General features: G+C 38.0%; 2 protein-coding genes across 3 annotated transcripts; both read right to left on the reverse strand.

Moving 5' to 3' along the window:
* Positions 1-326: 326 nt before the first annotated feature.
* LOC108671413 (palmitoyltransferase ZDHHC3) lies at positions 327-7719 on the reverse strand. The gene is made up of 5 exons (XM_018158960.2): positions 7394-7719; positions 6881-7133; positions 6476-6697; positions 5603-5815; positions 327-5274 (listed from the first exon to the last, which is right to left on the reverse strand). The coding sequence occupies exons 1-5, from the start codon at positions 7474-7476 to the stop codon at positions 5116-5118; spliced, it is 930 nt and encodes a 309-aa protein (XP_018014449.1). The 5' UTR covers positions 7477-7719; the 3' UTR covers positions 327-5115.
* A 12866-nt stretch (positions 7720-20585) lies between these two features.
* LOC108671412 (RNA pseudouridylate synthase domain-containing protein 1) lies at positions 20586-24645 on the reverse strand. 2 transcript variants are annotated; one of them, XM_018158959.2, is made up of 6 exons: positions 24501-24645; positions 24031-24111; positions 23183-23426; positions 21816-21926; positions 21329-21505; positions 20586-21166 (listed from the first exon to the last, which is right to left on the reverse strand). In XM_018158959.2, the coding sequence occupies exons 1-6, from the start codon at positions 24579-24581 to the stop codon at positions 21036-21038; spliced, it is 825 nt and encodes a 274-aa protein (XP_018014448.1). In that variant the 5' UTR covers positions 24582-24645; the 3' UTR covers positions 20586-21035. The 2 variants fall into 2 exon arrangements, with proteins under 2 accessions (XP_018014448.1, XP_018014447.1); XM_018158958.2 differs by having other exon boundaries at positions 21329-21508.
* Between the last annotated feature and the right edge of the window lie 216 nt (positions 24646-24861).

The raw sequence follows: 24861 nt of genomic DNA on the forward strand, positions 1-24861 counted from the left end.
GCGCAGTCACGTTTATCTTGTCGTGAAATTTTTCCTGTGACATCTTGGTGCTGCCTCGGTCTCGTCGATTTATTGTTTGGTACTTCAACCTCGTGCTCAGCAAAAATGGAGATACGTTTGTGCTTTCATCAGATATTGTGGAGTTTCCATTGTTCGAAATGCCCAATCGGAGACTTGAGCGCCAATTTCTTCTGGATTACCGACCAACTCTTCCGTATTTTAAACTTATTTGGGTCACGTGACTGCCGTGTCAGATTACCGTGGTAATGGTTGGTTATGAATAATTGATCAGTATCACTTTCATCACGGATAAATGGAAAACGAAATTGCATATCACGGTTATATTTGTGAAGGCATCTAATGCGTTACAATTTTCCCCCATTTCACATATAAAAATACAACGTTCAAGGAAAAGGTGGATCATCTATTCTAGCGAGACCAATACCACGCATCGCGGAATAGCAGAGTATTGCAGGTTTCTGGTCACGAGAATCCTGATACGAGTGCAATATTGTTGAACACAAATGCACTTAATCGAAACATGTACTACAGCGGAATACCAACCAATTTTAGTGCCATTAATTCTTAGCTTAACACCTGCCATGTATCCTTGCTGCATCAAGAATAAGGGTGGAACTTAAGTTCTACGATGTTAACTGTTGCGAGAAACGCGGGGAAGGGGAATAATCGCAGGGAAATCTCGCCATAAATCACTTCGATTGATGGGCCACTATCCCGCAAGTTGATCAAGCTAATTCTTGTACATTGATTCGACGAATATACGAAAAAGCTTCTCACTGAAACACGAGTGCACGATGAATCTTGTTAACTTCGGCACAGTTTTGCTCCTAAAGGCGTAATTGATTCTTGAACGTTAAAGTGCTGACATTGGAACAAAGCTTCTCAGAGGCAGAGAGACGCGTGTGCAGGTATACATGTACATTATTGTTAGACCCAGAAATTGGTAGCAGTGGAATGGAGTTATGCGTATTTGATCAATTTTTATGTTAGAAAAGTAAGCTCGTGAAATAGTAGTCGTGTAAGTTTCTGGCTGACTGTTACTTCGGATAGAAGTAACAGTCAGGTATCTATTCAACGGTACCTATTCTGGTCAACGATTGGATGTGTAATGAAAAATTGCAACTCGAGGCCTGCTGGAAATGACATTTCTCCAATAATCGAGTCACTGCACGTTAACGAAATTAAACATTTTTACACGTAGAAAATATTGTAAAAATATAGAAACAATTGCTTGCAATTTACAGAATATTTGCAATAGACTCCATTAAAGGAAGGATCGAGGAAATATCGCCTCTAGCACACAAAATATTTGCCGGATTTGCAATAATTCTCGATTTCATTTTATGTCTTAAACGCCGAAACTTAAAATTAAAAAACAATCATAGTATTTTGGAAATTTCGAACGACTTCCACCGACATTCTCCCTTACAAATAATATTTATATCGACAAACAACGAATAATTATACAATCAATATCAATTACCAAATTAATAACTAACCGGCGAGCGACGTGAAATGCAAAATATCCTATCAAAATCAATTCCGAGGATTCAAATGAGAATCTCAGGCCATACAACTGAGCTATTGGTGACGAGAGCGCGTAAATTGCCTACATACACGACTAATGAAGCAACTGTCATCGCATTAATCATTGGAAACATACCTGCAACGTGAATTAATTAATTATCAGTCTTTGGTTGACTGTTAAAAAAAATTACAACCAGCAGAAATCGATTAGAGACAGTGCAGAGATCCTAAAATTTTGTGATGGTTGCGACGAAGAAAAGAACGACGGGGTTCAGAGAAGTAATAGCTTGCACAGAACAAGTTTGAATAAGATAACGAGTTTGGAATAAAGCGAATACGTTTTTTTGGTTGCAGTGATTATAACACATACTTCAAGACCACAAGAAAATAAAATTCTATCTATATATGGTTATTATTTAAAACTAGTTTAGGCAACGCGGAATAACCGAACAACCATTTGACGTTCATCGCATCGAGTGTTACAAAAAGCTAGGCGAGTACCTGCCGATGTTGACATTATTTTTTTTTCGGCGTTTATAAGGTCGTTGGCCAGTCGCCGATTCTTAACTTCACAGAACATTAGCAGCTTCTAGCGGTCTCGAACACGCAACTCGCTTGTCCAATTTTTCCTCCATGCAGATTCTGACCAGAAGCTAACGCACAGAGCTGGGATCGAACCCGCACCTCTCTGCTCTGAGCCTGATACTCTGAACTGTAACCACTGAACTTGAGTTTCCTACAGACGGACGCAACTAATTAAACTCCAAAATAATATCATAACGCCTCCAAAACATATGCATACAGGCTGCAAACCATTAGGACTGAGCTAGAGGGTCGCTTTAATGCTCAAAATTGTAATACTAACAAAATATTCACAACCGGCAAACACGAACTAGGTACGAGAAGCAAGCCAGAGAATCATCATTCACAATCAGAAGGCAATCTTCAGCATGGACATCGATTAGCACAAGCCTTTATTTAACAGAAATGTATTATATTTACCTGTCTCTAAAATTCTACTCTGCTTTGCTTGCTATAAATGTACTGTATCTGCAGTGAGCACAACAAGCTACACTACGGAGCACAACTAGCTTGTAACGATATATCAGACACAGATAACACATCTAAAGTTAGACATCCACTACAGAATCTAAGTAACGAGCAGTGAAAATACACAACAACTACCGAGGCAAGTTGCAGAGGATTGAGTCAGGAGTGCGAACAACGTTGTCAGCAAAACATTTGTTCAAAAGTTAAGTCGGCAGAAACAAATTTAGATAAATGATAATTATTCAAAATTTACACTTAGAACGAAGCACTTAGAACGAACTTCGAATAAGCAAAATTACATCAAGTCATCAAGCAAACAAGTTGCAACTGAAAGCAATACAATCATCACTAACTGGCCGGCCGGTCAGATGAATAGCTCGATTCAAGGAGACTCTGCCAATCAGCATCAGAGTAGCGTAAAATGCAATTGGGTTCACCAAGTTTACTGCTGCAGCTCTGATTCTGAAGATTGTACGACATGTACGCATAGCTGACCATCAGATTATCATTGAGTCAAGTCATTAGATTACTTCATTTGCTTTCACATCAAATTTATCAAAAATAAGCTATATTCATAGCGTGAATTGGTGAGCAAAGGCAGTTAAATATGTGAAAATTCATTGGTTGTGACATTATATGAATTTTAAAAAATTACTTGGATTGGAAGGCGAAGCTCTACGCCACGTTTGGATCTAAGCAGTCAACAACAAACGAATTGAACACCAAAAACTTATCAGAATAATGGCAATTGTTTTAGGGTTTCAATGAAATTAAGTAAAACGAGCAAATAGGCTGGATAAAAGAAACTTACGAAATAAGTGATACCACCTAATTTTCATTAGATAAAAAAGATAATTATGCCAAAAAAAATTATTTTCAGTATGATAAGAACGTCTGAGTAGATATCGCTACACAGACAGGCCAGCTCTTGGAAGACTTTCCAGGAACACGGAGAGCAAACATTGGTGCTGTTATCTCTTACAAGTTTTATAGTCAAACGTCATCAGTCACGATTACACTATAAATATATATATTATCACTCCTAATTAATCTATTTGGTACAGTTTTCACTAGCGAAACATGCTAATAATAAAGAATAAAGATTGAAATGGACCAGGCTAACTTTTAGAAAGCTGACCAATTTCATTCATAAACGAAGTCATCGACGTTCATACGTGATCCATTCTTTCCCAAGAGTGATAGAATAATTGCACTAATAAACAGAGACAATAATTGTGGTGTAAGTAATTTGGGGATGATAAGCAATTCAGAACAATTTTGTTCCTGGGCAAATAACGCGTTTAAACAAGTACTGAAGTCTACAAATTCTGAAGCCAATTCAATTTTTTCATGAATATTGCCACTTGAATGTAGATTCAAAATATTTACATAAAAATTAGATATCATTATATCAATCATTCGAGTAACAACAATTTAGAATTAAAATACGAGGTATATCAACATCATGGTTCATTATTTCTTGTACAAGTGTCATTATTGTGATGAAATGAGACTGGAATTTCAAGAACTAACACCCAAATTAGGTACACAAAAAGCCTGTGAGGCAAATGCTGGTTAATACAGTGAATACCAGGCGTAATAATCCTTGGACTAAGTCTTCAGTTGGTACGAAAATTAATTTTCAATTCTCAATCAATGAAATGTAAAGAGAATGACTGAATTTAAATGAGGTAAGAATTGCTAAAACATTTTTTGGTGTTTAGGGTATGGCGAAAATAGTGGCACAATTGAAAGTAAGAAAGAAATAAGCAAGAAAAAAATGCAAGTTACTCCGAGTCCAGCATCCAAATTAAGCGCGCAACACACTTCACTCCATCCCTCCCAAGAGAAAGGAACTAAATACGCACCCATTGATCCAGTAACAACTTTGACAAAATATCCCTAAATGGAATACATTCATTGTAATTCACGAAAAAGTTTGTGACTATTCCGGGCAAGTGCTTCGACTGATTTCGTTATAACATTGTCACAATGAAAATACAAGGAAATAGCAAAATTTTTGCTATTTACTTAAATATTTAAATAAAGGTTCCAATACTTTGTGTCGTTCTACACCATGTGAAATGCAATTAACGAGACTTTCTTATTACATTACCTTTGTGATTGCAACATGCAGATGTGGGAATAAAACTGTAATTAGAGGAACTCAAGACACCGGTTGATACCTACACCGTTGCCTCGAGTCAAATCGCTTGGGCAGCAATGCATACATTTGGGTCATGTGTTAACTCCATATAATGAGCAATTGACCCAACCAATCAAGCTGGAGCAGTCGTATGATTGATCACAACAAAAAGATCTGGCCGGAGTTTAGGCGGATGAATGATCACAACATAAAGATCTGGCCGGAGTTAAGGCGGATGAATGATCACAACGTAAAGATCTGGCCGGAGTACAGGCGGATGGTTGATCAGAAAATAAAAGTCTGGCTGGAGTCAATGCGGAAGGCGGATCACAACCTATTGACCCTGCTGGAGTGAAGGTTTATAGCAGATGCTACACAGCATAAGAAAAAGGCTGATGACGGACCGACAGAGGCGGAAGAGTGAAGGGATTCAACCAGGACACAGAGAAGCGACCAAACACAGACTGCACGCTGCGCCAACGGGACTTGCGCTCCCACGTGCCTTGCTCTTTCTTCAGTTGCTCGATTCCCTGCAAAAAAAGTTCAATAACCTTTGCTATTCGTCGAGTACCAATACTGTTTGATGTTATTTGGCAGCAGCAAAACTTTCAACTAAAACATGCAATAGAGTGGTATCAATAGTCTGTGCTTAAATCGCAAGTTTACCAAAAACTTTAAAGCAAGATAACGCCAAGTAAATTCACCAAATCTTCATGAAAATATAATGTATTAACTTTGCGTTTTCTTTGCTTTTAAATTTTGAGAAATTTAATCAAGGATATAATCAAAATCACTGACACATCATCATTAATAATAAAAATTATTATTGGCCCATTGGGTGAAATTATTGAAACTGACCGTCTCATCGTTCCAGATAGCGGAGAGCTGAGAGAAGAACATGACGGCGGTAAAGATGGCGAACAGGAGGCTCTCAAATATGAGGAAGAGAAGCAAGACAACGGTGGCTGGAGGAGACACGCTCGAGCAGTGGCGCCACTCGCTGCCCACGCACGTCACGAAGTGGTAGCCCCCCAGCAGTAGGCCATGCAGTGACAGCAGGGCAATGTATAGCTGTCAACGTGATAGCAACGTTAGGAATTAATGCGTATATACAGTGGGGGGAAATAAATATTCGTACACTTGAAAAATCGTATTTTAATGTATGNACGTACATCTGTGGCCTAAGCCTGGGTTATTGGACAACGTCAGGAGCGGCGTCCTAGTCCTACAGCATCAGAACCGTCCATACAGAGCGTCCAACAAACTAACAACATTAATATTATGCTTGCACCAACTGACATGTCATATACCTGAAACTACCCAATGACAAATTCCAGGAAATGAGAGAATGAGAGGGTAAAAATGAAACAAAAATTCAAAGACTAATTAGTGTCAATAAGTCAACACTTCAATGTGTAGGAGAGAATGAATTGTGTGGCAATAAATCAAGTAAAAAGAGCATCAAATAAAGTGGAATCAGGGATAAAATCAGTGATATGGCACAAAAGGAAAAAGGAAAAACATTAATATTTTGGGCATAAATGGTACAAATTTGCATTACCAATATCATACAAATCTGATAGAAAGACACGATTTCATATATATGAAATACATAGAAGAACTTGATACTGGTATAAAGTGCATTATTAAACAAGGTCATGCTCCATCATAGAATCTAACACTTCACAATGTCTATTCAGATCCTTCAATATATTTGTCACAGCAACTTACTGTAAAGAGAACAAAAAATTTTTGATTGTTCTCGCCAACACAATTGTTGACCCAAGGGCAATGGTGATCCATTTTCCTGATGCAGCGCTGACACACAGAACAGTGATGAGCGCGGACAGGCTTTATGCTGATGCACTTGGGACACTTGAATATGACCTGGCCTTCCTGCAGTCCCAAAAGTTCTATATTCTCCCGAGTAGCATTGCCTTTAGGAACTGCACCCTGATGGCAGTAAGATCAAGTTTTTTCTTTCAAGTTTTATACAACAAATGTAATGTATACTGGAAATATGACCAAGTTTCAAGATATTACATGAGCACAGTGATATGTAATCTAAGGAATATGATACGATATGATGATATGTAATGATACTAATGAAGGAATAAATGTGCCGAAAATACTCACAGGATCAGACAACATGGCTCGTGTATGTGAGGCTAAAGCCAAGAAAGCCAGTAAGTTGAAGATGATGAAGTTTATGACAGAGTATGCAGAGAGTGATGATGCAGGAGTGTAGTGTGCATTAGCATTGTTGCCATTACTGCTGCTGCCACCACTGCTGCAGATGACCAGAACAACAACAATGTCAGCATATACAACCAACAGCCACGTCATCACTGCACAGATGATGCCACAGATGTCTCGAACACACCAGAATCTGCAACCACAAAACTTTCCATTAGGTTTGCTATAATTTACATAGTTTACAGATGGGATGTGCATTTACATTAGCATAAGTTTTTGATGTACTTTGTCCATGGTACAAGTTTTTACAGATTTTCTCTTTGAGGTAAATAAGTTTTCTATAGATGTGATTTAGTTTCCTTCGAGATAAAATCAAGGATATATAATGCAGAATGAGCAAAAAACACAATTAATATTCAAGATTAAAGTCGCAGAGACAAACTGGGAACTAACCTGCCACCGAAGCATCTGTTGTGCGTGTCTTTGATCTGTCCGCCCACCATTTGGTAGCCTCCATTGCCAGCTGAGTTATACATGGTGGCCGCACCTCCATACAAACCTACCAAGTGTCGCTTAGCAATGACTAGCAATAGATACACCAACCATCAATAAAATTTAAAAAAATTTGAGCTCTCAAATAAATGGTTTGAACATTTTTAGACCTATTTTCAGAAATTTTTAGACTTATTTGTAAGGTCACTCAAAAAATTGGTTGAAATAAAAAATAAACAAATTTTTGGAGCTGATCCTTTCAGGGGTAAGTAACCATTCATGGTCACTTAAAATTGCCTCACAATAAGATATACGTACCACAGCCTCCTGTTTGAGTTTGAGATTTCCTTATCATGCCTCAGTCAATCACTAATTATCAGACCATCGTTCCATGCATAGCATCACCACCTACCATGCCCAAAAATTATATTATGAGCATTAAAATGAATGTTTTGATTTGGACAATGAAATTGACAATCTTTCTGCATTTTATTAAATAATATTTAATATTAAATAAATTAAATATTAATTAATAAATTAATAATTAATTAATAAATTAAATATTTACGTTACTAATTTTTTCATTTGCATAAACTAAATTTTAATTCTAAAGAAGTTTGTACAGAGACTGCATTTAATAAATTCTTGAAGTGAAATTAAACCTCCAATATTAAAGATTTCTTACAATATAAACAAATAAATATTCTGCATAATACTTCTTACTTTCTTGAACTCGTTTCTGAAATTTCAAATTTCAATGCTTGCCTGCAACAGCATTAAGATGGGTGAGTTGAAACAAGGATTTTTAATAATAATGCCATTTGAATAAAAGCAAAAAACAAGTCCTTTCCAAATTAGCTTAGAAGTTCAAATATATTTAAAACGATGATATGTGGATGCTGGGCTACATCAAGACTGAGAAGATAAATTGGATAATTATATATAATGTACCTGCTCAAATTTTTGGCAGGAGCTGTCTCCTAAAGAGCTGTCAGTTATACTAGAGTATACATGGTTATAAAAATTGTAGAGCAGTTGGACCAAGGGAAGTGGTTGCCATCAGCACTGCTAATGCAACCACATAAAGAAAGCATGCATTATTACTAAATTTGAATTTCCTTTCATCCACTGCCATGCCTGGAATTATAATAAGATTTGTTTAGACCTGAGATCAGACCTTGGCATTGGTCAGCAATGTGGCTCACAATCATATGTTCAAAAAGTGAGCTCAGCACACCTCCCACCCTTAGATTGTGAATATATATTATGTTGAAAATATTATGTTTTGAATAGGTAAATCCTAGCAGGCTTAGTTAGTTCAGTGGCCATAGTTGCTAGCGCTCTAGCAGGCTTAGATAAATATTAAGTTTAAAATGGATATGCATCCTAATGTGCATTTGGAATTAGGAGTAGTTATGATTAATGTTCAATTGTTTAACCTTTAAAATTACTCATTCTTCACTTGTCATCAACATCATCTTGGCATCCTTCGTTCATAGATTCCAGAACTCTTTAAAAAAACTTCTTGTCCTCACACATGCAGTCACACTAGGCCTCTTTGACCAACCAGCAATGACTGGACTCCTTTAACCCAATTGTAAATTTTACTTCCCTGAGAGATATAGCAATTCTTTGTACAGTTACACGCATATTTATTGGCAACTTTCAACTCCAAATTTAAATATTGCACCTATGTTCAAGATACTGATGAAATATTAGTGTGTTTGTATTAAAATGCTAGCCTGTAATTGTGTAAACTAATTTCGTACCTTTAAAATATATTATTCATTTAATATTTTCAGGTATATGTTATTTTATAAATTGATTGTTATTTTCTGCATGCAAAATTAATGGCAACTTTTACATAAAATCCATTTAACTCATCATTGTTGATCAAGAATATTCTAGGTTGGTCTGATGATGACTCTACAACATTACAAAACATTCCAAAACACTATGTGCCTATACTATAAACCTATACTCCAAGTTTGCGCTTGCTCAGTTAGTCGTTGGAAGCAGTTGTATAAACACATCTCCAAAATTTTCTAAATTCAATTATAACGAAGACTTCTGAATACTCACAGGACATAAGGAAGTGTATAGTTGAACTACACAACAAAGGAAATGGATATCTAAAAATATCATCAACTCTGAATGTTCCAATTTCATCCATAAGGAATATTAGTGTCAAGTTCAGGAATAATGGGACCACTGCTAATCCAGCACGAACTGGTCATAATCAAAAATTAACCAAAAGGGATATGTGTTCCTGCATGAAAATAGTAAATAACGACCCGAAGATCACTTCCAATGAATTGCAATCACATCTGGCTAGTGCCAGAAAAACTGTGGATGTGTCAACAGTGCGACGCTACCTGAACCGTGAGAGCCTTCACGGGCGTGTACCAAGGATGAAGCCACTGTTGAAGCCAATTCACAAGGAGAAGCGTTTGGAGTTTGCCAGGAAGCACATCGATGCTACTCAAGCAGAGCTCAACAATATATTGTAGTCGGATGAGACAAAGCTTGAACTTTTTGGTGTGAATGACAACCGCTTTGTATGGAGGAAATCTGGTGAAGCTCGGCTGCAAAAGAACACTCTACAGATAGCGCAATAAAAACTGGCACCCTTCCATCCATTTTCACTGTTTTAGCGCGGTCAATTTCATTTGCGTTTCAGATGCTGTAAATATTGCAATCTACTAAAGGAGGTTTCTGGCAACCTAGGAGACCCTGATGAGTGTTGCCAGTCACTTGGCAATACGTTAGTCGCCATTTTGTGTTTGTAGCAGATGTATGTTTCTATGCGCCCTAGGCCTGATTTTTCAGTGAAAACACATTTTTTTGAATAAACGTCCTTGTGAAATTGCAATTGATTACAATGGCTCCTAAACACCTCTCACTTGCGGAAAAAGTGCACAGGCCCGATTTTTCAGTGAAAACACGTTTTTTTGAATAAACGTCCTTGTGAAATTGCAATTGACTACAATGGCCCCTAAACACCTCTCACTTGCGGAAAAAGTGCACATTACGTGAAGAAAAAGTGAGTATTTTAAACATTTGTGAACGTACAGGGAGGAGCCGTAGGTCCATCTTGAGGGTCCTTGCAGCGCAAAAAAAGTTGACACCTGGGGAGGTGCCAAAGAGGAAAGTGGGGTCTGGGAGACCTAAAAAGACTTCAGAAATGACTGACAAGCTTATAAAGCGTGAAGTTACCATTAATCCAAAAATTACTGCAGTCCAACTGAAAAAAAATCATCCGATGTTGCTTCAGCAGGCAGGAGTTGCCATTACTTTTGCTTTTGGTGTTTTTCTAATAAATATAAATATAACATAGATCTAACGTTTTACTATCCGTTATGCACAGTAATTAGATGTTTCTTTGATCAATTTAACTGAAACTAAATGCAGAACTTGCAATAAATGCTTCAAATTATTATATTTCTCAAATTAAATATTTTTAAGCGTGTTGCCAATAAATATGCGTGTAACTGTACTTGCAGCAGAATTGGATTTGGGAGGAATATCTATGTTTTACCATGGGATTCTCCTAAAATTTACTCAAGTCCTTCCACTAAACTAAAAAATTTAATGAATGCAAGGCCTATGCGACATAGCATGTTGAGCAACCTTTTTAAAACACTAAAATCAACATTGCCAATTGTACATTAATAATTTGTTTTGTCACATTTGTTTCTCAAGCATGTATGCATTCCTGCTACTGTAGTTAGCTGGCTGCTTTATGCACTCCAGCATTCAGCTGACTCAATTTCAGTCATCTTTTTTTGCCTCCCACTAGCTGTCTGCATTGTGCATTTGGGCATTCAGCTAATACAATTTTGAACATCCTACTTCAAGCTTCATGCAGTTTCCATCAGTGCATTTTTTTACTGAAATAACAAACCAATTCTCAGGTAGAATTACTCATTTTGAGTTTTGAGGTGCCAGATCCAAGATCCAAAGAACAACATTGCATTTAGTGAAAACCAAACCATAGTTATTGCAGTAGGTAGAGAAAGAAGCAGTGGAGGTAAGTTTGCATGATCAACTCAATCAATGCATTGCCAGCAAGCAGGATGGAAGAACATATACAGGAAATGTCTGCATGATTGTCTAAGATATGCTGTGTGGTGTGCCTACTGAAAACATTCGTAAGATAATTAGCTGTATTGCCACCAGACTGGGAAAGAGTATGGAACTGCCTAGCAGGATAAACATAGAAAGGATGACAATTGAGCTTGTTTTTTTTTCAGACATATAGGCAGCAACATTTGTTCAGCCTTACCAAACTTTAAAAGTGAGACCTTCAGGATTGAAACATACCATAATGAGAAAAGGGACAGACTGTGTAGGATTCCCTACTTATGTAACAGATCTGTAGTCAGAATTCATTCTCTGTAAGGATCTTTTTCCATGGCAGGGCTGAGGCAGTTGAACGTCCTACCAAAGGATCTAAGAGAGGGAGAGGTGAGTTCACCCTAGCAACCTTTCAGAGACAACTGGACATGTTCCTGGGCACAATCCCTGATTGTTTACCCCTGCACAAATACAAGCTGCAAGAAGCAAGCAACAGTATTGCGACACCAGCTCATCCAAATGCACGATGGTCAGAGGCAGCAATCCAATTTGGCCTGGGACTGCTACATCCAAAACATATACTAAGGATGAAGGCCCCACTCTTACTTTTAATGCACATCAACTCAGGAGATCATTCATTATGACAGTGTGCATCTCACAATTAAGGATGAAACCTTGGTCATTTCAATTGACCAACTTCCTGGAGGCACAGTTCAGGACCATGCCCATTACATTGTTGACTATTTCAACAAACTAGCTGTCATGTATAGCACTCTACATTGTGTAGACCTGCACCTATGAAGGGACAAGGAAGAGCCTAAGGGGATTGATGGAAACAACTCCAAAACTCTAACACAATGTCAGATCAAGCTACTGTCTACCATAAGACCATTTCATTAATTGAAAATGCGTGGGAAACAAAGTTGAAGGAGCTCAATTGCCACTAGCAGCCTTTGGACTCCGTTGTTGTTGTTTGGTGTGACCATCATGCTCACTGTGCCGCCGTGGGGGGGGGAGGCTCTGGTGGTGGCCAGAGGGGGGAGGTACTGGAAGAGGGGGGAAATGGGCAAAGGCAGGTTAGGTGGCCAGGAACGCGCTGCACTCACGGGACTGTCCCACAGTGAGGAGACATTGAGGAGTGCGGGGAAGGAGGGGCAGGCAAAGAGATGCTTGACGGATTGGGTTTGGAGGGGATCCCTGCACTCCAAGCAGGCGGTGCTAGGGGTGCGTCTGACCCTGGAACTACATCATCTACAAAGGAAGAGGAGGACTTTGGAGTACTGCTAGTAATGGATGAGTACACTTTGCATGCTTTAAATGTTTTAAAATTAACTTTTTCAAGTGTGCCGGACAACCCTGTTCACAGGGTTAATTTGGGATGCTTTAATTTTACAAATAACATTGGTATATATGGAATTTTTTGGAGATGCCATACAATAGCTCTTGCAAAGAGCTTTGAAATGAGCCCAAACTTGTTTATGCAATGTTTCATGTTTAGAATTTATTAACAAAATACGCTCAAAACCATCCCTTATTATCCTGTTTGACAGTACCATTTTATGGATGTGATTATGTGATATAACCATATCGGCATTTCCATGGACATGCTATTGCAGGATTGGAACTTTCCTACTTGTTTCTAAAATCTTGCAGCTCCAATGAGACAAATTTTTAATACAATTGGAATCTCGCAGCCCAATCATGCAATTTTTTTAACAATTAGATAGGAGGTAGGTAATTCATCTGGCAGAAATCTTGCGGTTCTGGAAATGTCGGGAAAGCTCTAGTCGTGGACCTAAAGGTAGACATTTTCCGCGCTTGCGCCATTGAGCATTTACAACGACTTTGTCCACTGCAACACTGGACCACTCACCACTGCAAGTTTCATATCAGCAGCCCACAGCTGTACCGTCAACCGAGGTAAAAAGGGACAGTTTTGAGCATTTTTTGTCAATAACTTTGTATCATGAAACATTTCAGAAAGAACTTTAAGCTCATTTCATAGCTCTTTGCATGGGCTATTGAATGGCATCTTTAAAAAATGCCATATGCTATTCGCAAGGTGCCAGATGCAAAATAAAACTTTCCCGAATTACTCCTGGGAACAGGGTAATCCAGGACACTTGCAATAAAAATTCATTTTGAAACGTTTGAAGCATGCAGGGTGTACTCGTCCATTACCAACAGTATTCTGAAGTCTTCCTCTTTCATTGTAGATGGTATAAATGTAAAATAAATTACATTTTCTGTGATTTTTTCTCTTATTGATAATGATATGATATTACCATATTCATTAAATACTGTATTATTGATGTGATATTACCGTATCCATGAACATGCCATTGAGCATTTACAAGGACCTTGTCCACTGCAAGCTTCATATCAGCAGCCATGTAGCATTTCTTCTATATCTGCAAGCTTACAGGATGGCTTGTAATTTCACACCATTTTAATTGGGTCAAGTGAATTCACTATCAAAGAAAAATCATAAAAACATACCTGAAACAGAAAAGAATGTTTTAGTGACAATCATCATATGTTTTGGAGAAATAAATCATAGCTTAAGTCAATTACTTTTCATTCTATGATGCCTGGTGTACAATTCTATATAAGCATTCTATGTACAATTTTGTGACAACCAATGATGCACTAATTTTTTGACAAGTGAATTTTTTTTTTTGCTGAGCAAGGTAAATGTAATCAAAATTCTTTGTTGGTAATCAATTTTTTTGTTAACTGGAGCCTTTGCTAACTGAGGTTCTACTGTAAATGCATTTTTAAGGGTGTCCCTAATTACCCCCAGGGGGGTGTCTCTTTGTACCCCATTGCGCAGAAATGGCTGTTATTTTTTTTTAATGAGATAGGAAAATTCAGTCAATTATGTTTTCAAGCCAACACCTGGGTGAAATTTTTATGTAAATAAAATTTTTTAATATGGCAAATATTTTTTTTTGCTCCACAGTCCACACCTACCTTAGCAGATGTACTTTTCCAAAATTGCATTTTTCACATTTTTTTCAGCAATTTTTTAGAGATAGTAAATGTTTGATTTCTTGACTAGCTTTAAACATAATAAATAGTAAAAATGTTGAAGCTTAGGCCACTATTTTTAGTTTTGCAACATTTTGATTAGTTTAGCTGCTACAACATTTCTACGAAATGTGGGACTTGCGTCACAATTAACCCCACCTGTACCTTTTTACCCTGTTTGATGGCACCTATATCATTTCTTCTGTATCTGTAGAGTGTAGACTGTATAACTGTAATCTGTAAGCCCACTGTGCAGAGAGTGGATGAATATTGCAAGATCTTTGGCGACGCTTCAGTAGCAAAATTTAAGCCTTCAGAAGATCTTGCCAACACATTTAGATTGAAATTCTTGCATTTAATATATTTGTCAGTCTTCGGCCAACTATTTAAAATAAAGGAAGATTTCCGATATGACCTAGTGTTTTTGCAGTATTTCGACACGCAAATGTATGACATCACCATTTCAACCATCAACAAACGAATGGAACTAAAACAAAGCTTAATATAAAGGAAAAGCTGGAGAGGTGACGGAATTACCTACGATGTCGGAATATACCGCGCTTACCCTACTCAGCGTAAATGGCTTTTCATTAAAAATTACCTGGTGTCTGGTGACGGATCTTAAAAATGGTTGGCGACGCTTTGGGATTAAAAACCAATATATTGGCGATGCTGCTTCCACTCTCTGGTCTCTGCACCCTGGCTGTAAGCTTACACCTTACAACAGGATTACAGGATGGCATAGTGGCAAACCAGAGCTTTTTTGGAATCAGTTCATTTTTATTTTCCTCAATAACTCAAGATTTAAACCAATTTCTCAAGTATGATAAGGCTGGTATCCATGATACTTTACTGGATTAAATACTGGTCTAGTTTAGTTATAGGACTCAAAAATGAACTTGGAAGAGAGTCTAAAAAACTCTGCTTTGTCACTATGCAGGATGGCTTGTTGTAATTTTGTACCATTTTAATTGGGTCAAGTGAATTTACTATAACAAAAATATATTGTAAAAACCATGCCATACCTGAAACAGAAAGGAATATTTCAGTCAATCAGTGACAACCATCATATTTTAGGAGAAATAAAATCATAGTTTAGGTCAATTACTTTTCATTCTATGTTGCCTGATCTCTGACAGACATTCTATGCACAATTTTATACCGACTGATGTGGTTATGTGGACATGTGGTGATGAGTGATGACTGCTGGTGATGACTCAGGACTGATGAGTGATGAGGCTGCTTGGCCTTGAGGCATCAATTTTTTATAAAGTGAAAATTTTTTCTTGAGCAAGGTTAAGATGTAATCAAAATTCTTTATTGATAATTGATTTGTTATTATAAACTGGACTGGAGCCTTTGCAGGCTTTGCTAACCCATGTTGACATATTCTACTGTTAGTACTGTACCTAAATGCCTTTCTAGGAGTGTCCCTTTAATCCCTTTACACCCTTATTCATCACCTTGGGGGTGGGGGGGTGTCCCTTACTGCCCCGTCGTGGTCGTTCGGAAATGGCAGCCATTTATTTTTGGAATGACCAATGCATATTCTGTCAATCACATCTTAAGCCAATACCTGTGTGCAACTTTTATGTAATAAAAATTTTTAATACGGCACATATTTTTTGCTACGGCGGGTGTCCACGCTGGGTGGACTTAAAGCCACAGGACAACCGCAAGGATGACCGTGAGGCCTGAGAGCTTCTGCAGTACTGTTCTGTTCTGTTCTTCGATGGATTATCGGAGTGCTGCGCCTTGGACGATTCACTCCGGAAGCAGCTGTTTGTTAACGATTAAGGGTCAAAGCGGTGGGTTGAACTGATGAAGTTTTCAACGGCTCTGCAGGTCTGAGGCCAGGTAGGGCTGCTGGTGATATCTCCTCCCAGAAGGGTTTCAAGACTGAGTACGAGTATCCCCTGGGAGTTTATCTGACGTCGCAGTTGGGAGCGGGCTTCAGCGTACTCTGTGCAGACTATGAGATAGTGATGTGCTGTTTCTGGCACTTGGCACGAAGGGCAGAGTGGTGATGGGGCTTGGCGAATCTGGAAGAGAGATTTGTATGAGTTCGAGACCGCAACAAGCTGTGAATGTTCTGCGATGTTAAGAATCGGTGACAGGCCTACGGCCTAATAAACGCTGAAACCGCTATTATTATTATTAAGTAAAATTTAAAGGCTTTATCTATAAATGTAGCGGTAGCGTTGTAGCGGCAAAACCTCGTATCGCTACTTAAATATGTAGCGGGCGCTAGCGCTACATTTCTTAAAATGTAGCGCCGCTACCGCAACATGTAGCGCGCTACTGCCCACCTCTGTGTGGGAAGCCTTATTGTCGTGTAGGACTCTGTCAGGTGATGTTGTGCTTATGTGGGCGATGAGGTTTGGAAAATAGAGCCCGATGTGGGTATATTTGCGTTGGAATATTAGTGAGTATACTCGTCTTCCTATGTGGTTGGAGGAGCTGTTTCATAATGTGGTGTGTCTTGCGCTTGTCTGCAAGAAGGTATACGGGATGGGGCCTATTCAAAGGCCCCATACCGTGGAAGTCGAAGTAATTGATGTAGTCTATGCGGGGTGCGATGTATGTAGTTCCTATTGTGATGGGTCCTTGTTGAGTGTCGACTGTGATTGCGAGCATGTATGTGTGGAAATTGTCGTGGAGTGTGTCTGACAAGTGTCTTTTAATGGCTTTATCATTATCAGTACCGATGTGTAGAGAGTTGCCTATACATCAATGAAAATTTTAGCCACCTAAGAGCATTACATTGACTATTACCAACATCGAAGTAATTTTTAATTCTAATCTTAGCCAAAACAAATCTTTAACCACTGGGCAGGGTGGCCCAGTGGTTACAGTTCAGCGAGTACCAAGATTGGCGCAGGGAGGTGTGGGTTCGATCCCAGCTCTGTGCGCCAGTTTCTGGTCAGAATCGGCGAGGAGGCCGGGCGGTTAAATTGCACAGCAGAGTTGGAGCAGTGAGTTCTGAGTTCGAGTCCTCAACAAGCTGTGAATGTTCTGCAATGTTAAGAATTGGCGACAGGCCTACGCCTTAATAAACGCTGAAACCGCTATAAAAAAAATAACAACCGCGACGGCAGAAATTTCAATTACTACAATTCATGGGTGAACTACTCAACTAAACTATATGGTAGTACAAGTTTGACCCATGAGAAACTCATTTTAGCTGATGTAGTTCTTTGTTCACATGTGACGTCACTGATCTCAACCATGGGTTAATCTTGTAGAGTTGCAATTTATCAGTACATAATGGTATTTGTGCATGAATCTAGTTGATGTTATAAGAAAGAGTATATATAATTCTTTTTTAAGATTTTCTGTTCAAATGACTACGCTTCTGGCCTGAGACTTGTTAAGTCAGTGTGGATTCAATTGCATCTCAAATTTCAAGATTTTCAAAGCTCAAGTTCACAATCATCACGCCGTTACTCCCTCAACAGCAACACACACCACCGTCTGGTGTTCTTAAATTTCCCTCATTTGCAAGAAATGGAGCTTTTTTGGTCATGTTTACTCACACTTGAGACTTTGGCTCACGCACAGATTCGGTGCCATAATAAAAACATCCGTTTGTTGGTATAGTGGACCAGTGGTTTATTGTTCAGAGTACTAGAATCGCAGCCAAGAGTTGCGGGTTCGCTCCCAGCTACTTGCGACAGTTATGGTCATAATTGCAATGGGCCCAGTGGTTTTGAAACAGTAAGATTGGAGCAGTGAGTTGCAAGTGTACAACCCCAGCAAGCTGTAAGAATTCTATGCTAAAAATCGGCAACAGGCCAGATTTTGCTTACTCAACGCTGACACCACTATACTTGAAATCTCTTTTAATTGAGAATATCTTTCCTTACCGTTACCTAACTCCATGCTTCCAAACAATACGTGCAGCCGAATTAGTGGAAGGGCGCGACTGGTGCTCCCGGCTGAGCAATGCTTGGAATGCAGGCCAGGCGATTTTGTTAAAATTACAGAATCTTTGAGATGACGGAGGAGTTACGCAATTGAATAATGTGCTAGATTGATCAGAACATGGAGATGGATGGAGTTTAAAGTGACATGAGAAGCCTAGGACGGGAAAGTTAAAGGAAGAGATGCGAGCTGATGATGGTGAGATTTGGTGATAAGGTAGTTACAGGGGAGGGAAGGCAGGCCGGTCAGTCTTCGTTGAAGATACCGAATGGGAAAGAAGTGATGAAAAGATAACCCTTATCACAGTAGCTCTAAGATCTTCTGTGAAGAAGAACCAGGAGGGTTGGTGGCGGTAATATTGCTAACAATGAGGCAGTTACCCGTGATGGTGAGGATGCCCGACAAGTCCGGGGGGTATCCTGGAGGCATGCGACCATGGTTGAACTAGTATAAGGTTGATGTCACGTGATGTCACTGATCTCAGTGACGTCACGGGCATTAACCAATCACCGAAATGCGTTCAAACCAGTCAACCAATCCTGCATGGGAATGACGGGATTGTTTCCGTTTTTCGATCTAAGTGACGTAACAAGAAAGCTGAACTGAAAGACGGAACTTCTCGTGGGTCAACCTTATATAGTTCAACCATGGCACGCGACAGTCTCATCGTCACTCTGATTGAGAAGGTGAACAGTTCGACGTCGCTGGATTGAATATCGTTTCAGGTGCGGACGGAGCGGTCTTCGCCCCTCGCACCGACAACGCAAGCCAGGGCACCCCCATGGCGTAGAAAAACGAAGACACTCGAACAAGAGGTCGCTTACACGGGACGTCGGCCGCCCGCACGAGAGAGACAGAGAAGGGAAATATAAGGAATCCTACCTACATAATAACTTAACCCCACAACTGAGACCTACAGTCAGACACCGCGAGCTCAACGGTGGGGCGCTCTGGAACAATCCCCCTAGGAACGCGAAATCCCATAGGACTTCTGACGAGTACAGACACCCGTCAGAAGTCCCCCCTGAGGGGGAGTGAATACTAAAATAAGGCTACCATCATCAATTATAATTATGATTACATTTCCGTAGGTAACAAAATGTTTCAATCTAATTTACTCGATTCATTAAATTATTCTCTAATTTAGTGGTATAATATCAAAGTTTACAATAAAAGTCAATGAACGTTTCCGGGTGTAATTTTCGTTATGGACGTGAGTGCTCAAAGGCATAATTATTCAAGACATCGTCAAAATCAATATTTTTTTAAAGCTTTGACTGCACAGTGAAGAATTTCACTCAAAGATTACTGGTATTTGTCTTGTAAATTAATAAAAAAATTAAAAAAGATGCGTCTTGAGAATTGGTATCGCAACTGACTTTATAGTTTTTGACAGTTAAACTAAATTAAATCTATTTTTCTCCCCCACCACTCCTTTCGGTTCTATCTCTATTTAGCAACGATTCGGTGCTCGACTCACATAGTATAATATATATCAAACCTTTCATATGCCTACTAATTACACCATTTTCATAAGTATAATAATTATAAAAATTATAAACCAAAACTTGACGAATAAAATAAAATACGATACCACTTCTGCGGTCACGATAACTAAAATTTGAGAACTCAACGTAATAGAGACTTAAAACGGCCCGGAGATGGTCTTTAATAAGCGAAATGAGTTGGAAGAACTTGCTCAGTCAGGCACTGCAGTACGCCGCACAAATCGGATTCAAATCGATTAATATGAAGAGAAAGAAAAACGCGACTAGAAGCGTAATGTTTTTGGGAAGAGTGACACAATAAAAAACAAGTTCTCTTACCTAAAATAATACCGTACACGTTTAAAAATTACTTTTTTTAAAAACAACACTTCTAAAGAATCCTACAGTCTCAAATGTTAAACATGTACAATGAATTTCTAATATTATTTTCGAATATGAATAGAAATAATTTTTCAATTTTTTTTAATATACAACAAAGATTAAATTTTCAAAATTATTTATTCTTTCAATTGATTCATGCATTGTCTCCGACTTTACGCAAGCGTTCAAAATTTCAGATCGATTGGAAAGGTAAAGTGTGTTAAATATAGATCGTAATAATTGTAGCAGACAGACAGACAAACAAGAAGTGAAGTTAAAGAGAAGTGTTGTAAAAAAACAATATTCTTGTGTCAAAAGGCGCGTAAGCCGCAAATACCATTGAAGTGATTACAGGACCAAGAGTTGGGACGGCTGAATTAACGCACAATCTCATATCGATCTGCCGGTCAAGGGATCTGAGCCTTTGCAGCTCTGTGCTGTAGTCTTAATACGGGGTACAATGATTGGTACTAAAGACTGAAACGTCGAAAATATTCCGTATTTGATGTATGACGAAAGTGTTTCACGTTAGGTTATATAGCGTGCTGCCACCACCCGATACGACTAGGTTAACCTTATCACGTAACTATAAACTATACAATTCAAACAAGTACTATCATATCACAGATACATATTAGTATAAAAATTAAGAGCACAATAGCTAATTTAAATCGCCGAATTCATTACATATATAAGACAGGATGTCACGATTTCTTTTTTATTAATTTAAGAAGGGATTCTTTGTTTAGTTCATTCCAAGTAACAGCTGGTTTCCACTGGCTAGCAAGAGATGATTCTGAGAATGGATCTTCAGTCGTAATATCTAGGGATTCACCTGCACAATGACAAATAAACGTTACTTTTCATTGAAATTTCGATTCAATTTTCAAAATATATTCCTATAAATTTGGGATGTTAAAAGCATGGGGTTGATTATTACAGATTTGATGAATTAAGTGCAGTGTATTTACAGATTCCTTCAACCGACAGAACATACCATTAAGATGCACCGAGAAGTGGTACGCGTGCAGCATCATCCTGGTAGGCGAGGTGTCCTGCCTGTTGCTGTAGGTGTAGTCCCCGACGATGGTGTAGCCGAGGCTGCTGCAGTGAGCTCGCAGCTGATGTCGTCTGCCGGTAGCCGCCAGCAGCAGCACTTTGCTCGCCTCAGCTCCTGCTAGACAAACGCTGCAGTCACTGCATGCAGCAACACCTTTGCACGCAGCAACACCTTGCTTGCCTCTGCTCTAGCTCGACAAACGCTGTAGTTACTGCACGCAATGGCACCTTGCTTACCATTATAGTGTCCAGTCTGCAGCAGCAGGAGGCGGGTGAGAGCTTACCGTTGTAGTGTCCAGTCTGCAGCAGCAGGGGGCGGGTGAGAGCTTACCGTTGTAGTGTCCAGTCTGCAGCAGCAGGAGGCGGGTGAGAGCTTACCGTTGTAGTGTCCAGTCTGCAGCAGCAGGGGGCGGGTGAGAGCTTACCGTTGTAGTGTCCAGTCTGCAGCAGCAGGAGGCGGGTGTGCGCTTGTCGCTGCCGCAAGCCCTCGTCAGCACAGACACGCAGCGCTGCTAGTGCTGGGTCTGGCGGTTCACCTTGATAAAGAAGAACCAATGAATTGAAACTCACCAATGATACATGTTAACTTGTGTTAGGTAAAATGATCTCATTACATTGAGAGTCCAAGCATGGCATTTTATGCATATAGATATTAAAAAAAATATGACTAATATTACTTAGTGCAATATTCGATTGAAGGCTTATAATTTCACATGACTAGGAAAAAAAATTGAGAAGGAGCACAGTAGTTAAATTCAACCAGGTTGAGGACTTCCGAGACATTTTGCTAGGGTCTGGGTAAATTATGTGATTAAAAAACTAAAAATGAGTAACTGATATTTTCAGCTTCCACTTGTTGATTCAGTGATTCATTTGATGAATCTAATTCACAAGGAGCAACCTTAGAAATACAGAAATTCAAGACTGAAACTGAATTTAACCATTTAGAAGGCAAAGTTAATTAATGTAAAATTAGAATCAAATCAAAATATCTTGTTGGTGTTTGCAAGTGGTATCATGCTTCTCCTAATCACCAATCATCCTATTTTGATGTTTTAAACATAGCATTACTTCTTAACATGCTTAAAAATAAGAATACTAATAGCAATAAAATAATTTGTAGCTCAGAAACCAAAATCAATGATTTTTACATATTTCAACACAGAAGTATAGCCATAATGCATATATACGTATTTTAATAATATCAGTAACATAATATCATTGAATAAACTGTAATATTATAGTTCACCTTTACATTTGCTTCTTTTATTTTACATAATGAATTTTCTGAATTTAGTGACCAAAAATTGTTATTTTGCTGCCAGTTATTTTCTCGTTCTGATTAAAATATCAAATGCATCTGATGATAATATGCATTTTAGAATACTTTCATACTTCCCTTCACATGCAATGAAAATCTGACATTTAATTTTTTTCTGTCCTCCCTTTATAGGGTTACTGAAAATTTGCATTAAAATTTTATTTTTACAAATTTTAGTACACAACTAGTCTTAACAAAAATTTTGTAATGGAATATTAAAATAAAAAATACTATTTTAGTATAATCCATTCAAATGCCTCACATTGTCTACATAATTGAACTTTTCATGCAATAAAAATTGAAAACTGAACAGCATAATTTCCAGACATCATGAAATTATCAAATCCCTTACCAATCATTTCTATGGATTCTAAACAAAAGCTGAACCACAAAAACAGTGACAGACTCATGGATGAACAATTTTTTAAACACAGAACCATTCAAATAACTTCATCCAATGGCAGCACTAACCAATTGTGCCATGAACATCAATGAGCTCCTGACTGATGCTTCCTCTCAGTAGCGCCACATAAACTTTGGTGACACGTCGATTACTCATGGCCGCTGACATGGCAGCTGCTGCGTGCTTGTGTTTTGCTACGCACAGAAGACCTGAAGTTGCGTAATCCAGACGATGGCAAAAGTGGAATTGATGCCCAAGGTTTGGGTTTGCCAATTCAGGGTACTTATTTTCTAGTTGGGTTTGCAGAGTCACCTGGTGATTAACAACTGCATGAATGTACAACTAATATTAAAAATTCAAATTTTATTACATATATCAATTATCATAGAAATTTATAACAGTATAACTTTACATAACAATCAGATCTCTTTCTTACAAAAATTTACCAAAAACTATTTTTTAGAAATTGAAATTTAATGTTTCTTATTGCAGGACAAGATTTTACAGTGTACATTTTATTGTTATATTTGTTAATAAAGAGACATTTTTAGTTATTGAGGTTGCAGGTTGCTAATCCCACTGTATATAAATTCTATAACGGAGACAATAACTGTGTGAACATGGTGACTTTTTACCAAACTTCAAGAAAGATTGGAGTACAATTTGAATGAATAATAATGAGTGCTCTTCATGTAATAAAGCTGTAAACTTGCATTCTAAATTCTCAGTTTCACAATGAGTTGTTATCAACCAAAAGCAAAAATCACAAGATGTCTACAATTTTCAGAAAAAAAAATCACTTCATGAGGTTTTTCATTCCATGAGTAGGTATTATTTGGAACAATATCTTAGTACATTTTTATTTTTTTTTTCAAAGTAATTCCTTAGCATTTCTAAGAGAAGAAACAAGCCTCACCTTGATATGTGGATTGTCTGAATTAATGAGAAGATCATAGTCTTTGTTGACAACCAAATAGTCATCACTCTCATACACAACCTGAAAAATATGTTCATATCATTAGAGCAAGTAGAAAAATGCAAATATTTTGGGTATATTTTCTGCTAATATTAAAAAATCAATAAAATCTGCCATCTGAAATATATCAATGCATAACTGTTTAGTTTTCAAAAGATCAAAAGTAGTCTAAACTTCCAAAAAAAATCACAGTTTTGATTCTTTTTGTTAAATCTAGTTATTCCAGTTTTTGATTTATCAAATATGCAAATTAAATTCATCACAACTCCAGTTAGCAGAGCCACTGAAATTTTTTTCTGAAGGACAAGGAAATCCATTTTTGTGTTAATTGCAAACCATACACTAGGTCAATATTTTTTTCATGGACATTAATTGATGCATAAGCAGCCAAAAACTTTACTGTTACTCACCTTCAGACCTTCAAGATTTCTAATAATGCAAGTCACAGTTTCATCTTCACTCAGAGATGATTGTACTAACTTAGTTGTCATTTTTGCAAGCTTTAAGATACAAATTTTTTAAACAAAAAATTATACATCAAAACTTAATATATAGATAAAAATTGATTTCAGATCATCTAAATAAATGTATAAACATTTTTATGGTTAGTAGCAACACAGCAAGCAAGTTCCACTCTAAATACGAAATAAAACAATTTGCCAAGCCTGCACAAAAGAGGCAAATTAGTATTTCATTGGAGTTTGGACAAAGTTAAATTTCCACCACTATTTATTTTTAAGGCTCAAAGGCTGACCAAAATGCCTCTCATCC

This window comes from Hyalella azteca, unplaced genomic scaffold (genome assembly GCF_000764305.2).
Source record: "Hyalella azteca isolate HAZT.00-mixed unplaced genomic scaffold, Hazt_2.0.2 contig4103, whole genome shotgun sequence".
In the NCBI taxonomy this organism is placed as follows: Eukaryota; Metazoa; Arthropoda; class Malacostraca; order Amphipoda; family Hyalellidae; genus Hyalella; species Hyalella azteca.

Excerpts from the sequence above, each read along its gene's own strand:
- LOC108671412 (XM_018158958.2), bottom strand. The coding sequence starts at position 24,581 with ATGACAACTAAGTTAGTACAATCATCTCTGAGTGAAGATGAAACTGTG. Across the intron at positions 21,509-21,815 it reads GCAGACTGGACACTACAACG|CAGGAGCTGAGGCGAGCAAA; the intron begins GTAAGCTCTCAC and ends GCGTTTGTCTAG. Across the intron at positions 21,167-21,328 it reads CTTCTCGGTGCATCTTAATG|GTGAATCCCTAGATATTACG; the intron begins GTATGTTCTGTC and ends GTCATTGTGCAG.
- LOC108671413 (XM_018158960.2), bottom strand. The coding sequence starts at position 7,476 with ATGTATAACTCAGCTGGCAATGGAGGCTACCAAATGGTGGGCGGACAG. Across the intron at positions 5,816-6,475 it reads AATTTTTTGTTCTCTTTACA|CTATACATTGCCCTGCTGTC; the intron begins GTAAGTTGCTGT and ends TCACGTTGACAG. Across the intron at positions 5,275-5,602 it reads CTATCTGGAACGATGAGACG|GGAATCGAGCAACTGAAGAA; the intron begins GTCAGTTTCAAT and ends CTTTTTTTGCAG.